Raw genomic sequence first — 17,003 nt, 5'->3', positions numbered from 1 at the left:
GCTTCTCCTAGCAACACCTAGCACATTCCATTCAAAGGAAATTGTGGGACACTACAAAGGCAAGTAGTCAAAGGAAAAATCGAAGAAGTATATGCTATCATAGGTTCACCATTGACTATATCCAATATCCAGTCCAAAAGTTGGTTCCTTCACTTTGGAGTTCTGGTTGGCAGATACTGGTATGCATGATTTTAACGAGCTCATGTTGAGCCCCCTCTTCCTAAATGCTTGCTGCTCTCATTTTATTTTTACATTTGCCCTGGACTGAAGTCTATCCAAATCCAAGATAGAGTAAAACAAAACAAAACCGAAGCGTGATGTTCACGTGATCGCCCAGTGTTAGATGGAAAGGGCAGCGTTCTTTGGTGAATTCGCCTTCTTGGTACGAGTTCGGTAGCAGCACAGGGTTGTAATCAGTCGTTCGCGTGTTTGTGTGGCGTGCGTTAAAGTATATTGTTTGAAATTATTTTCCAAGATGCCCAGTACAGACACTGCTGATGAAACTGTGAGCTATCCTCTGAGTTCAGCCAGGAAACGATCCAAAAAAGATATTTGAGTGTTGAGATGAAAGAAATGATTTTAAATGTGTTCAAGAAAGAGATGGAAGAAATTGAGACATCGACGAAGTCGTATCGAAAGTTTCTGATAAAATTGGAGTGTGTTGCGCTTCGATTTACAATGTTTTACGGGAATATAAACAAAAGCATACATTTTCCAAACCGAATACAAATCAGAATTGTCAAACCATTATAAAATCAATAGATGATGCTGATAAACATGCAATCAAGAGGAAAGTGCATGAGTACTTTTTCAGAAATGAAATACCCACGATAGACAAAGTACTCACAGAAATAAATGAAGATGTTTTATTGCCAAGTTTTAAGCAGTCAACATTCCATAAAGTATTGAAACATTTGAATTTTGTATGGAAAAAACGAGGGCGCAATAGTTTATTATTGGATAAAGAGGAAATTGTGGTATGGAGGAGAGAGTATTTGACCAAAATTAAATATTATAGGGAACAACAGAAAACAATTTATTATATGGATGAAACCTGGGTTAATGCTTGTCATACTACCCCTAAAGTATGGGTCGATGAAACTGTGACCTCATCTAGAAGAGCTAGAGAAGAGCTAGAATTTTGTAGCTCAGCATAAAACCACATTCAAATTTGCAGATCTCAAAGTACTTTTCGATGAGGCTTTGAAAAGAGTCACAGCGGAGAAATGGGAGAAGTGTGTTCGGCATGTGATATCGGAAGACGAGACAAAGATGTGGAAGCTTGATAACATAATAGAGGCACAAATTGAGCCACTGATAATTCAGATTGGTGAGGATGACACTACTGATGAAGAGACAAATTCATCCAGTTGAATAATTTTGATTAATATTCCTTTTGATTTTACATAAAATAAAATTGTCAATAAAGAAATGATTACGTATCTTGCTTGAGTGCGCTGTGAAAAATCCAATGAAAATCTTTTTATATCACACATATTATCTGCATTTTTTCCCGTTAAACTGCAAAACTTGTGCATTTCACTCGTTATTATTGAAAAGTTTTCCTGAGTATGATAAAGCATTTGCGATCAACAAGATGTTGGTTCTGAATACGACCCTGGCCAATTCTTGGGATTTTCAATATCACGTGCGTAGGGCATGTCAATGTTTACATCCACTCTATCTTGGATTTGAATTTGCTTTAGGAAGACCAAGTCGCCTGAATAGGTTAATGGTTCATTACTATTATGGTCATGGCACTTTACTTAGTAGGTTACCTTTTCTATATCCAGTCATTAAACCAGAAAACCATATTTCATTAGAGTTTTATTTACCATTGAGTATGGCCATTATGTCTGCCAATCGACATGTGAACCAATTTCTACTAACTTACCCAACTGCCTATAGAAAGCTATTGTATAAGTGTTGCGATTTTGCAAACTGTTGACCAATTCCATCACATACGATTCCCATACAACCATCCACTACATTGTTTCAGGATACCAATGCACTCCTGGCAGAACCTGCGCAGAAGGTGCCTGCTTCCACGGAGTCCAATGTCGCGACACAGACCACGGCGCAGAGTGCGGCCGATGTCCACCAGGATACGAAGGCAACGGCCAGGAATGCAGAGAAACCTGCACAGAATCCACCTGCCACCCAGGAGTCCAGTGCAGGGTGACTTCCAGAGGCCCGGAGTGTGGACCGTGCCCTCCAGGCTACGAAGGAGACGGCAGAACATGCAGAAGAGGGTGCTCGCCCGATACCTGCTACCCCGGGGTGCGATGTAGGGTGACTTCTCGAGGTCCCGAATGCGGACCGTGTCCTGCTGGGTATGAAGGGGATGGCCGCAACTGTAGGAGCGTGTGCAATCCAGACAGCTGCTATCCTGGAGTCCAATGCAGACCGACTGCGAGAGGGCCGGAATGCGGACCTTGTCCCAGCGGAATGGAGGGGGATGGTAGGACGTGCGTCAGGAGGAATCCTTGCCAGTATCCGATCTGTGCTCCAGGTATGTCTTCGATTCATTACTGACACGTTTGACTGCACGGATATACTAGTTTGTTATGCTTGTGTTGTGTCTTGTTATTGACCAAATTGAATGTTCTGAAATTGGGTCCAGTAGTTGAATTTGTAGGGAAATCGCAGGGTATTATTGGGCAATAAAACACAAAATCTAATCTAGTAATGGATTGTAAAACATCCTCCCAACTGTGGAAGACAAATTACAGAAGGGCAGAAATTGGGCTCCAGACTGAAACAACACACATATAAGTGTGACTATTTTTTGAGTTTGAAGGAAGTCGATTTCTGGGATTTCTTCCTGACGTTTCCATGGCGCAAGTGGCTACCTTCCTCATAGGTTCATACATCCTGATGTAATCTCCGATGACTGGATGAAACTGCCGCGTAAAGCATGTTCATATCGACTCAGGTAGTTTAGTTTGCTTATACTTGTAGCTGGACTAGATAAATTGTCAATAATATATTCGTCAACCCTTCTACCTGCCGTCATGCTGCTTGCTATTTTTTAACTTCTCAGAATGGAATTCCATATTCGGTTGAGGTTCACAGCTTTGGTATACCTGGTTGGGGGCAGTGAGTTTCGTGTTTTCAAACAGAATCCTGTAGTTTTCTTCACTGAGTGCATACCTCATCACAGCCCCGTGGGTTGGGCTACCTATCGGGCGCGTCTGCAGGTGACGTATGGGGGAACGGCCAGGGGACTGAGGGTCCTGCCCGGGAAGCCAATGTGGCCTTACGGACGGGGTCGTGAGACTCCTGATCAGTGGCAGAAATAAGTAGGGTGAGGGGAACTGAAACTTCCCGAAAGCCTTTGCAAAACATGCACCGTGGACCAGCCTACCCAAGCTAAGGTGTAATGAATGAACAGAAATGTTCACCCCAATCTTCCGCTTGGAATGAGGCTGGACATAGCAGATCATCTCGTGATGTAATACAAAGTCCAAGGCGTAAGCGCATTTGCATCCATGGTTATGAAAAGACGCAAGGATTCTGCTTTGATGCTGTGGAGATTCACTGAACATTCAATTGAAACACCTTCAAGACACTGTTTTTCTCGAGTGTGAGTAAACGCGGTACCCACCTTGCACACAGCTTTCTCATTTCGAAATTTCCAGATAATATACGATGTACCGCACTTTTTGAAATGCCTAAGTCTGCTAGCTCAAGCACTTTCAGTCGACGATCATTTAGTACCGCTTTGTAGATTTTCTTCACCATTTCTGGAGTCGTCACCTCATTTGGTCGACCACTGCGATGCTCGTCTTGATAGCAGGTATGGTCTCATTCAAATTCTGCTACCCAATATTTTACTGTTGCAAAGGAAGAAGCAGACTAACCCAGAGTAGAATCCACTTCAGCTTTTATATTGGTTGGACTAGAATCCAGTTCAGCTTTTATATTGGTTGGACTCAGGTCTTTCTAATGAAAGTATAGTACCTCATAACGATGACCAATTTTCTCCATTTCCACAAATTCACTGAAAACGTTCACTGATGACTGCAAAACAAATACTGAACAACGCAGCGTCTTCAAACTTGAAACATATGCTTTATGGAGTGTGTACTTTCTATACAGTGATATTTTTCAAACAACTAGCGCCATCTCTAGGTCAGGCCGGGTACTTTTGGGACCACCCTGGTAGCTCTTATTAGTGTACACCAATTTGGTCAAACAGACGATTATTTCGCCTTTTTTTTGAATAATTAACTTCTAAGCTATGCTTTTCTCTGTTAGTTTTCTGTATTCCAGGGCATTATGAAGGATATTGAACCCCACCACACTCCAACGTCACACGCACAAAAACACTCAATATTCTTTTTATTGTAATACTTCCACTAAATACAAATGATGCAAACTGAATAATTTGTTTTATTTTGAAACAGGATGTGCCCCCACGTGGACGAAACCTCGTCTGTGAACGGGATTTTGGAGGATTCAATATCCCTCTGGATGCAGAATACCGACATATTTGACGTTTCGTAGACTTGTTCATGCACTTACTAACTCTGCACTGAATTACTTAAGTACAAAATGCATAAAAATAATTCAATTCTGGGATGCAGTATCACTAACTCTTACACTGGCACACAAATTAACGAATATACACTGCTCTTCACTGAAAAAAGTTTGGCAATCCGAAACGTTTCGAAATCCAACAGAAATGAAAGAGTGTGAACTTTTACGGCCGGAGATAACTGTGTGAAGGCTACTTTCCAGTTTTTTGGCCGTGGTCTGTAGGTTGTAATGTCTAACCTTTTGTCTACAACTGCGTAGACATTGTCAGAGGCAATGAGGTGACGGTCAAACAGTGAGAACAACTCGGGAATTTCGACCTTTACCTCGTCGCATTCAATAATGTCTATCGCAGTAGTAGACGGAACGTTGAACATAAAACCTGCAGACCACGGCCAAAAATTCGGTGAATAATTTGTCGTTTACGATATATCCAATTCAGAAATTTAATGTTTCACAATCGATCAAAATTTCAGCAATTTTGGTATTTTCAAAACTAATCATAATCATAATCGTAATCATAATCATAATCATAATCGTAATCATAATCATAATCGTAGTCGTGATCATAATCATAATGACAATCTTTGAAATCTTGAAAATATACGAGTAACTTGTAGTTTCACAGTTGTGAAAGGTCGTCAATTCAAAGATCTGTACATAAACCTTATTTTTTCTTCTCTAAAAAAGCGGTGGATTTCGAAAAAAAGAAGGGTTGTTTTTTGCACTAGTTTGTAACATCTGTTTCAATATCTTCTTGTAAGATACATTTTACACAAACTCGCTGAATTTTTCTGATGAAGTTGTTTCTGGAAATTAAATTGAAAAAAACACAATGTCAATAATCCAAATTGCATCAATCACTAGAAAGGAAAACAGAGGAACATTATGGGATTATGCAAAAAGTTTTAATGACTGACTCAACTGTAAAACTGTGAAGATGAAGATGTTGGTTGACTGGATATATACACATAACGATTCACATCAGATACAGATATTTGTACTATGAACTTGTTGGCCGAGAAAAGTGACGTCACTTCATTTATATATATCTTGATTCCCTCGTATTGATATGAAATCTATGACCAACAGAAAATTGAAGAAACAACTTTTTCATTGAAATTCTAACATTTTGAAGAGCGTACATATACAATGCACAGACCCGATTTGAGTTAACAATTGTTATGTTCATAGCACAGTAGGTTGTAAAATTTTACAGTAAATAAAGTATTTTGAAGTGAATTCTGTGATATTTGTTGATGCCAGATGGAATGATTTGCATGTATAAACCGGAATGAGCATTATGATGACATTAATCGGAAATATCCCTAAAAATCATCAGTTTGGAAACGACTTTTAGTGTGCTTAAATTCGATCTATGAAAATAAACAGTTTATCTCTCTGAAATATTATGTTCAGTTTCTAGAAAAACTGAAATAGCATAAAATATCGGAAAGACCAAAGTACTCTTATTTTGAAAAATCTCGGAAAATGTTATTTGAAAAAGTTGTTCAGCAATATCTAGATTTGAAGTCACTTTTTAAAAAAATTGACCGTGGTTAACACCATAGTTGTGTGATTCACAATATTGCAGACTTTTAAAACAAACCATCGTATACAGGATGCTGCATATCGTTTTAGCAAATTTTAATTTTTCGTAGTCCCTATTTAAAAAAAATGGGTAAAGAAATAAAACTTCACTTAGATGGCCATTACTTCATAACGAATTGTATTTTTCAATACTGAACAACTTCTCCAAATAAGATTTTTCCGAGATTTTTCAAAATGAGAGTACTTCTCTTGTCTCAAAATCAAATATTTGAATGCTCCTCGTAAATTACGTGTGTTTTACTGTATTTCGTTGGTTCATGTTCATTTTCGAGGGATGCACCAACTTTTATCAGGAATAACTTTTTGTTGAAAAACCCTTAATAAATAAGTTTCCCATATGGTGCATACTTTGGGGATGACACTATATACAGCTGAAATCGAATAGGAGTTACTCATGCTCTAGATTAAATAAACTGCTATTCATGTTTCTGGGTGAATATGGTTATATGAGACATACTTTTGGTTTACTGTTATGGGAAAATGAGCACATAATCGATTCCAATTCCCTTGCGGTTCAATGTCAATCAATCTATATGGATTGATGTGATTTGAAATGACATTACGGAGAATTATCCGCAACAGACATAAATTACAAATGCAAAAAATGCTTCCTTAGTATTAGTTGAGGAAAGTGACCAAATATGGAACAACAAACGTTATAAAAGAGAAACATTTTGTAGTAATTATCAACAATCATATATTTTAGGTATATTTTGCAACAAGTTTTGGTTATATTGATTACTTTAAAGTAATTTTTTTCAACTAAATAATGATAAAAGTTTCCGTATTTGGAATAGGCATTCTAAATATGAAATGCCACTATATCCTTAAATATTTGAAAGGATTTCACATAGTGAAATCGTATGTCGTATCGTATGTCATCCATATTTCGAATAACGCAATCGAGAAAAATGGAGAGGCAAGACCTGTTGCGCTTGATATCTTTTTGTGGGCTTCGAACGTGTTTGGCATGAGGGTTTGCTTACCAAACTTCGATGCTATAGGCTTGTCAGATCATTTTTATGTATGGGTATTCAGCTCCTTGAAAAAACATTCCTGCAAGTGGCCGTCTATGGATATTTCTTGGATACTTTTACCATCAATGATGGTGTTCCCTAGGGATCCATATTGTCTCCGAATATATTTTTATTATACATCAACGAATCATTGGAAAAAAACAAGAATCCAATTTATTGCTTTGGTGACGACAGCACACTTGTTTCGTCATTTCACTTGGATTTCAGGACATCGACTGCGGATGCTTGTCTTCACCAGCAGCATATCTTGATGAGAATCTAGAGGTGATTTCTAATTGGGGTGGGAAGGTTCAATTAAATGCCACAAAAACCCAGGCATCGGGGTTCTCCATAGAGATAAATGTGCCCCAACTAGATATAATAATATCAGGAGAGACAATTCCGCTTTCTGTTTCGATAAGTTTGTTGGGGGTCAAAATGGACACCTGTAATTGCGTCTCAAAAGCTCGAAACACCAGAAAACTGCACACAGCTCAGCAACTTTTGATGATTTATTAATCCCAGATCAGATTTTCTCTGAAGTATTGTTCACATGTGTGGAGTTCCGCCCCCCAAGCATACCCTGAAGCTGCTGGATTCTCTCCAGAAAACAGCCATTCGCCTGTCTCTCTTTCATATATACTTTAACAAGAGGTATTCAAGTGACTTAGCACATTTGATTCCATCACGAGCAGTAAATATCAGAAATACGCGACGAACTGTGGCGGCTCATCGTTTTGAAGATCAATTCAGTACACCTCAAACTTCACTTTTCAGGAACTCTATTTGGAGAACTGCAATTGTGTGGAATAAACTTTCTGGAAACGTTTTTACAAATGAATTCAATCCCTGGCGGTTCAAATCCAACGTGAATTGCTACTTTCGCACAGGCACTGCTCTTAGAGTGACTCAAGGGTTTTCTTGTAGTGCTTGTGTTTTGTCTTTAGAAAAATACAATAAACTCCATGAAAAATCAACCCCAACTCACATGAGAGGAAAAATCGCAAATCTAGGTGTCAAACTTTGGCCCAGCGCAGAGCCAGAGCTCACACATGAATCACTTGATCCATGTTTCCGCATGAGCGTAATGCCACAGAAAATATACTTCAAATCTTCAGACTCTGAAGCTGTATTTCCTATCAAGGCATCAAGTGGTTCACTGTCTGTATCAAACACCACCATCTTCTCATCATCTGGATCTGACTTAGGCTCAATCTTTTTTCTTTGGCTTCTTTCTTTTTGATTTCTTCCCGTTCTGTTCCTCATTTCCGTTCTTCGCCAATTTATTTCTTTTTCTTCTTGTTTTCTTCTATGAGGTCATTTTTGTAAGGAGAAGAAGTGATGACTGCTGCAATAGATGCCTTTCGTCCACTATTAGAAGGTTTTCTACTCTTGTTATTACTGTACTGATGTCACATGGACACACTAATCCTAAACTACTGTGAGAAAGACCGGAAGTTGTGGATGCAGGTTCAATATTTGTATTTTGTTCCGGTGTGGGTGCTTCGGTTGAAGACGTAGAGTCATCTGGTGTTTTAAAATTGACCATCGACTGTGCTAAAGGTGGTGGACTTGATATCATCGATGTAACGTTGACTTTGCAAGCAACTTCAACTGCATCTTATCGCGCCACAAGATAGTCGACCGCGGTGAATATACTTTTATTTAATGGCCATAGAACCTTTATACGGAATCCATTTGCTGCAACCTCACCTGTTTGCACTTTCGAATAGCTCAACAATATCATAAGGGCTCAGGTCTGTTTTTGTCACTGATAAGCATTCGTATTCACTCATGGTGATGAGTTTTGAGTAGTTCCTTAAACGTTTTGCCTAATGTCTAGAGCTTGTGGGCTCTATGAGGAGGTAAGGACACAATGCCTTCATCACTTTTCCTAGCAAGCTCTATCACGTCGATGTTACGAGTGTGAGATCAGCGATACTTTCAATTCCGAAGTAGGATTGGCATGTTTAGTGAAATGTTTGAACCAGCCGGAAGGCACATAACTTAACAACATAACAACAATTGTTATTAATGAACCCCTTTCAGATGAGTTGAGTGATGCTGTATGCCGTTTTCCTAAATGGAGAACCAATTGGAGTATCTAGCTCTGTACTACGATGAGCCCAGATTCGTCAACATTATATAAGGTGTTCGAACAGGTACTTCCAAACTTTGACAATCAATCAATCTATCTTGTTGAATATATATCTGTCAAATGAGTTGTAATTGATTCAGTCTCATTGCCGTTGTCTGTGAGAGAGTTGCAGGAGAATCCGAAGCAGTTGATTTGCTCACAAGAACTCGGTCTATCGCAGAACATAACTTGGCGAATTTTACATCGTCACTTGGGCCTGCACCCGTACAAAATTCAACTGACCCAGGAACTGAAGGTGAACGACCATAGACAACGAGGTGTGTTCGCTAAATGGGCTCTGGAGCAGTTGATAACCGACCGTAATTTCCTTCGAAGAATCATCTTCAGCCATGGGACTTATTTCTGGATGAATGAGTACGTGAACAAACAGAATTGTAGAATTTAGGTTGTTAATAACCCACATGAGATCCAAGAGCGTCCAATACACCCCGAATAAGTCACTATTTGATGGGGATTTTGGTCTCGCGGCATCATCGGTCCATGTTTGTTTGAGAACGACGTTGGACAGGCCATCACTGTCAACAGCAAGCACTATAGGTCGATGATGACCAACTTCTGGCCAAAATTGGTCACCAACGACATGTTGTTTCAATAGAATGGCGCTACGTGGCGTACAGCTCATGCTACATTGGATATTCCGCACGAGTGATTTGAGGGCATGGTCATCTCACGTGGAGTTGATGTGAACTGGCTATCAGATAGTGCGATATGAATCCGTTAGACTTTTTGGTATGTCCTTGAGGTCTCAAAGCGATTCGATTTTTATCTACTCAATCGTCGCAAAACGCCATACTTTCATGGATCTCTTCAATCTTGGGAACAGGAAAAAGTCGCAGGGGGGGAAATCTGGTGAGTACGGTGGCTCAGGCATGATTACGGCGTTGTTTTTTTCAAAAAATTGCGAATAAGCAATGACGAGTGTGCAGGTGCATTATCGTGGTGTAAAAGTTATTTATTTTTTATCCACAATACCGGACGATTTCTTCGTATCTGAAAACTGCCTAACGAACAAAACACTTCTAACTTCGAAGCTTCCCACCAACAAACTAAACATGCTGAACAGCTGGAACTGTGTACATATGTTCGAGAAGAGGGTACCAACATAAAGAGAATAAAAATCGCTAATCAAATAAGTGTAGCCAGCGACTTTTCTACATTAACCTTATTTTTTAAACAGTCCATCTACTTGAATACCGTTTGGATTTCCATTAACCCTACATCGAACGATTCTTTATTTTGAAGTGAAAAATATTTTCAAATAGAAATCATAGATAAAATTCAAGGAAAAATAGTAAAGAAAAAATTCATATCATCTGATACATATTTATTTATAGAAAAAAAAATTCGTATCGTATACGTTACAAAGTGGTTTGTGGTGAAAAAAATCAAGCTGTATGAAATTTCATAAAACAATTATTGTTCATATTCAAACACAAATTCAAATCTCTTTTTCATTTCATATCGGGATCTGTAGTTAACAGAATTTTCGACATTATTGCTTGATCTATTCGCTGGCAGATGGCGCTGGCTTTACAGGTATTTCTTCATTTGAAAAAAGTATTTTTTTTTTGTTAACACGCTTTTATTAGCCTCACCTGTATGTATGTATGTTTGTTTGTTAGTTTGTTTGTAACTCCAGAATTATCGACTACTGCCTTGGGCTTGGTAACTAATTTTTAGGCTCCTTCTCCGGAATCGGAGACTGTAGAATGAGACTGAAATGTAAACTGTGCAAAAATAGATTATGTGAATATTCTTTTCTGATTACGGAAATGACCCTTATGTCGATGTTTGAAAGATGTAGCTGATATGATAGGTGGCGTTTCGCAGCATATGAAATTTCAATTTGAAAAGGACGTATCAGATTTGATCAATACGCGATCTAGGGTTGAGTATCGGCCAATTGGTTACATACAAAATAAACAATGAGATAATTAAAATGACAGTTGTTACGTTATCCGTAAAAGGTACCTATTTATTGTCGCTTGCCCATCTACTAATAGCTCATATCGAGAGCATAAACAACCACCCGATAGCTGCTGCTACTAACGGAAAAATTAGAAAATTTGTTGGTCCTTGACCAAGGTATTTTAATCATTTTCAGTTGGAAATCGACAATGATACTCGAACTGTGAATTTAACTTAGGGATTTTCGTAAACACTATAAGCGGTTGTAAATCACATGTTCACAGAAACGGATTCGTAATAGTGCTGATTTGGTAGGTTGAGAATTCCGTTTTCTTATCTCTTCGGAGGATATTTAAATCAGTTTTTTTCCAACTGTATATGAAAACGTCTTCGAATTATTAGGGTTCGATAATCGGAGGCGTTTTTTTTTAATAACTTTATGTACCATCCAGAAAAACCCGATATTATTATACGAACAGTCATTTGGGGACAAGGAAATGAGAAAATGACACATGTCCAACACATGTCCAACCCCGTTGTACAGGAGGTTGGAAGGGTAGTTTTCTTTTTCCCAAACATGGCGCCCTTGGAACGTAAATCATTTGTATAACTCACCCCCCCTCTCGCTGTCTAAAAGCTAGCAAATAACCCTATCCTGTTTATATCTACAATACCTCACATATGCACTAATGATTGAATAAATAAGTAACAAGAAAAAAAATTACGTAACATAGTGCCGAAATATTGGAATAAGTTAGCCAAAGAGCAGCAAATATCAAAAAATGAAAAGAATTAGGGAAATAATTCAAAAGCATAAGAAAGGAAATTTGTAAATCCCTAAAAAAAAAAACTATTCGAAATCTATGTTTTCGTTAATCAGTTGTCACCCCCTTACAAACGAAAATCGTCAAAAGTTGAAACTTAAACGAGCTAGGGATTAACGAGGTCTTACAGTTTAACGTACTATCCCTAGCACTGAAACACATTATTGCAACCCGAATAAATGGCTTAAACAATGAGTGAAATATGGTATGCCAATGATAATGATTAAAGTCGAGAACATGAAAGTAACCAGTTCGAATTGAAGGAAACCAATCTGTCCCACAGTTTCAAATTTGCTTTTGATGTTTTTAGGAATGAGCTGCATCCCCACCGAGGAAAGTCCCTACTACTTGTGTCTTGGATGCCCAGCTGGATTCACGGGAAATGGTTCGAACTGCCATGACATAGATGAGGTAGGTAGGAATGTTGTTGCTCTTGGAAAGTTCTAATAAGGAATGAGCAGTAGGTGGATGGATATTGAGAAATGTGTTCATTGCATACCTGCTGGTCATTTATTATTGTTGATTTTCCAAATATGGGTGAGAGACAGTTTTTTTTATTTTATTTTCAATGCCAAAAACTGTTCACCTATTCTCCTAGAAGTGACACTGTATTGTAATCGTTTCTTCAAAATGTACTTGTTTGACCAGAATCAGAATTTAGTTTAAGCAAGGAATGCCCATGCGTAGAAGTAATATCGTCTTGTGATTGTTTTATCAAAATTTACGTATTTCATCAGAATTAATCATTCGATAAAAAATACATTATATAAAAGTCATGGTATATAGAGTCAAGGGCGTCGCCAGCTTATGACTAATAATAATATAACAATATGAACGCCTGGCACAGTCGAAAGCATGAGGCGTTACATTTTGGAAGTCTTTGCCTCGATGACGATTGTAATAAGAACGGTTTTGATACCAATATATAAAACTTCACAAGCCCTCGACAGCACAATAACTAAATCAAACTTCAGAACACAGTAATAATTATTTATTTAAACAAAATTATATTTGATTAAAACATAATCTGCGGGGATTTTTTTGCAAAACTTTCAACTACTTTATAATTAAAATTATTTAGGTTTTTATTTATTATAGCTCTGTGTACACTCATCATGACCAGACCATTAAGGCGATCTTCTGCCATGGGCTTCTTAGTCATGTTTTCAGTCTTCTGAGGCTGGTAAAGGATCGCTCTACTGTACAGGTCGTGCATGGTCAAAATGTTCAATGCTTTTTTCTTTTTCCTTTTCGGGAAAGAAGGAATTTGTTTCTTTTAGGACATCAAGAACTGTAAGATTTGTTAGATTAAGCCTATCGTGCCACAATTGCTGCCAAAGTTCGATTTCATTCTTTATGTTCAGTAAATCATAAAACTGGGCAATATAGATTCACAAGTTTGTTTTCAGTTGTCATCTTTTGCATCTGCGCCGGGTATAACTTAGATAATGCGAATGATGGCGAGTTTTCTTCAGCAAAACGTACTTCAAGGGAGGTGATAATTGAATCCAAGTATAGTATTACTGAAGACCTCTTCCAGTATTCTGAAGGGCTTTCTACTGGATGATTGCTTCTATGACGTTGTTTTCCCATAATACGCGGCATTGATGTAATGTCCTCCTCCAGTCCGACTTTTTCCGCAACAGCAGTAGCTTCCTTTATAATCTCGTCTGTAACTTTTTCCGGATTTTCACAGTGGTTTTCAATCAAAAGTAAAATCCTTTCAACGTGTTCCGAGGCTTTGACCACGTCCAGAGCTACATATTGGAGTACGTTGACAACGGGTTCCATCAAAGCCGAGTAATTGGCTACCAACATAATTCCAAGAATGAAAGAAATTTTGGAAGTAGCCGCATGCAGTTGGAAAGCACTTTCCCGAGTTGCACTATTTCCTTCCTGAGATAATGTTTGTAAGGCTTCCAGAATTATTGGAAGATTTTCTTTAAAAACTCTGATGGTTTTGTGTTTGTCACTCTATCTTGGACCGCAAAGTCTGGAAATATTAGGTATCAATTTCCCCCTCAAAACTGATTCCCGGAAAAAGTTTATGGTATCTTTGGTGATTCCCATAACATTTCTAATTTCAGGAAGTGAATTTAGATTATTGATTAGTTGGAGATAATTTTTTCAATATCGCCTTTGAAAGTGCTGGGAATCGCACGATGAGATATAAGACCTCAATAATCCTCAGCTCGCTGAGGGTTGTGGTTAACGGAAAACAGATTTTTCAAACAGATTCACAGTGAATCTATTGATTCTCTCTTTCATTTGAGAGATTTAAATTAATTTCTTTGAGTTCCCAAACTGAACTGTAGGTAATGATTCGAAGAGAATCAAAAACCTCCGACTGCATGATGTAAACAAACTCTGGAAAAGACTCTACATTGGGAAGATCTATACAATGCGGGCATAACTTTCAAAGGTGACAGGGCATCAAAGTCGGAAAAAAATTTGTCCAAATACCAAAGATTGTTTAAAAAAATCTAGTCGTTCATACCCAGTCTGAAAGACTTTTTATGTTTAGCATACTGTTTTGAGAAATTTCGGCCACATTGCCCAAAATAAACATTATTACACTCCGGACACTTGAGTTTATAACCTCCAGATTTCTCCATCTTGTCCACTTTATCTTCAGCATTAAATCCTGCACTTGCCTCTGTTTTTTTACAAAACTGTGTTTGATCTGGGGGAATATTAATCTATACGTGAATTTGAGGCTTTGTTTTCTGACTAACTTCTGCGTTGAAATCATTATTCTGTCCTATCTGCATTATTTTTTTTTTCCATACCACCAATTTTATTCAATGTTATTATCGAACATACAGATCAATTAACAGAATTTAAGAGACAAGAGACAACAAACACTTCAAAAGTGCTGTTTAGTTCTCTCCTGTTCATAAAAGAGGACATATGCCTCCTCACTAACAAGCGAATTAGGTGAAATTGGGCACACATGTGAATCGTTGTATTCATGCCACGTGCCACTGTAAGGGTGTCTGCAATATGCTGTGTAATGCCCGTTGTCAAATAGATCCACTCACTTTGGACGTAACATAACCTAACCTAACTTAACCTAACCTAACCTAACCTAACCTAACCTAACCCAACCTAACCTAACCTAACCTAACCTAACCTAACCTAACCTAACCTAACCTAACCTAACCCTTATGGAACTGCAGCAAAGTTAGTTACAACTAAAAGTGGTATAAATACCTAGGAAGTTTCAATTCTCATTTTTCATACACATTTTCCGCAAAATTCATTTGTCAGACTTCTCTTTCTATTGAGTCTTTGCGTTTATTACATTTTTCACAAACTCTTGTGCTTCAGTGTGATCTAGTCCAACCTTGCGATCCAAGGGTGACCTGCCACAACCTGCAGCCTGGTTTCAGATGCGATCCATGTCCTCCAGGATTTACAGGAAGTTCAGGATATCAAGGGCTAGGGATTGAGGATGCTGCTAGACGAACGCAGAGATGCGTGGACATAGACGAGTGTGCTGAAGGAAGACGGTGTGTTCCAGATTCCCAGTGTTTGAATACGGAGGTAATGATGTGTGATATATAGGGTGATGAACTAACTAGAACTGAAAAATGAATAATTTCAATTTTGAAGGAGCTTTTGAATAATGTATTTTAAGTCAACTGAGTGTTCACTTTTTGCATGACGAAACATATTTTGGGGTTCTGAAACTTTTTCGAAATAGGATTTTTTTTCAGGTTTATCATATACAGGGATATTCAAATTCGTTTCTGTACATGGGGATTTCGTAAACGATAAGAGGTAGAGTATCGGTGGCAAAGTTGCGTATTTGAGAGACCTATTCAATGATGTAAAAAAATAGAATATAGCTCTTTTGTTTCTGGAGATATATAGGAAAAAACAAAAAATCCCAAATTATTTTTTCGCCTATACCTTCTTCATTCGCAGACACATTGAAAATCTGTCCACATTTTGCTATTGGCACTTGATGTGGGATATCAGAGTTTGTCCATGAATCTTTTATATAGGGTGTTATCTGACTTGGGGCACCCCCATCTTTGAATTTTTGAATACGGACCTGTATTTTCATTATAGTTTTTGGATCGTAGACGTTCACTTCATACTAAGAAATTAAATTCACTTTTAAATCCCGGGATGTTTTTGCAACGCTCTGTTGGCGCAGTTCAGACGTGATAAATCCGAGTTTTGGCGCCGCTTAACTACTGTAGATGGAAGTTTGATACACCATTATACGTCCGAAACAAAAATACAGTCCAAATAGTGCACTGAAAAAAAGGCCGTCTCCAAAAAAGCATAAGTTGTTTTTTTTTGTCTGGAAAAGTTATGTCGACTGTTTTTTGGGATAGTTATGGAGTTATTTCAATTGATTACCTTCAAAAAAGTAAAACCATTACAGGAGCATACTACGCATCATCACTTGACAAGGAAGGATTTGCATAAAAACGGCCATATTTGCAGAAAAAGAACACATCTCAGCGGTTGCCATGGCGAAAATCCACGAATTACGGTTTGAACTGCTTGACCATCCACCTTACTCACCAGATTCAGCCCCAAGCGACTTCTATTTGTTCTCTCATCGCCGAGTACTATTTGGACGGGTTACCGAGACGGAAGCATAGCTGAGAGAAATGTGTAGAGTTGAAAAGAGACTATGTTTTGAAATTAAAAAGAAATCTGAAAAAATGTCTCGAATTTGAATGATATTTTCTTACTGATTGTTTTGAGTTTATTATTTGTTTAATGATATTTTATTACTCATCAATTATTTTTAATGTATTATTTATGTAAAATAATTCATTGATTCGTTTCATAAATTATAAAAAAATTAAGAAGAATTCATAGTTATTGTGGGGATTTTGGTGGTTTTTGATTGGGGCTTTAGGGAGATATATTTTTTGAGAGTTGGGGACACTGTTCAAATACTGGTGAAATAAATAGTGATTT

General features: G+C 37.9%; 1 protein-coding gene across 1 annotated transcript in view; it reads left to right on the top strand.

The window, feature by feature from the left end:
- Tsp (Thrombospondin) overlaps window positions 1–17,003 on the top strand; it is a 54,797-nt gene that overhangs the window by 25,520 nt on the left and 12,274 nt on the right. The window contains exons 6-8 of the mRNA XM_074181299.1: window positions 2,000–2,512; window positions 12,367–12,467; window positions 15,387–15,602. Of these exons, the coding sequence (XP_074037400.1) occupies window positions 2,000–2,512; window positions 12,367–12,467; window positions 15,387–15,602 (830 nt within the window). The remainder of the gene's footprint in view (window positions 1–1,999; window positions 2,513–12,366; window positions 12,468–15,386; window positions 15,603–17,003) is intronic.

This window comes from Leptinotarsa decemlineata, unplaced genomic scaffold (genome assembly GCF_025532065.1).
Source record: "Leptinotarsa decemlineata unplaced genomic scaffold, Ldec_3_MD MMD2_tig00026307_RagTag_RagTag, whole genome shotgun sequence".
NCBI classification, from domain to species: domain Eukaryota; kingdom Metazoa; phylum Arthropoda; class Insecta; order Coleoptera; family Chrysomelidae; genus Leptinotarsa; species Leptinotarsa decemlineata.
The sequence above is the reverse complement of the archived record's forward strand: the minus strand, read 5'-3'. Positions and strand labels throughout refer to the sequence as shown.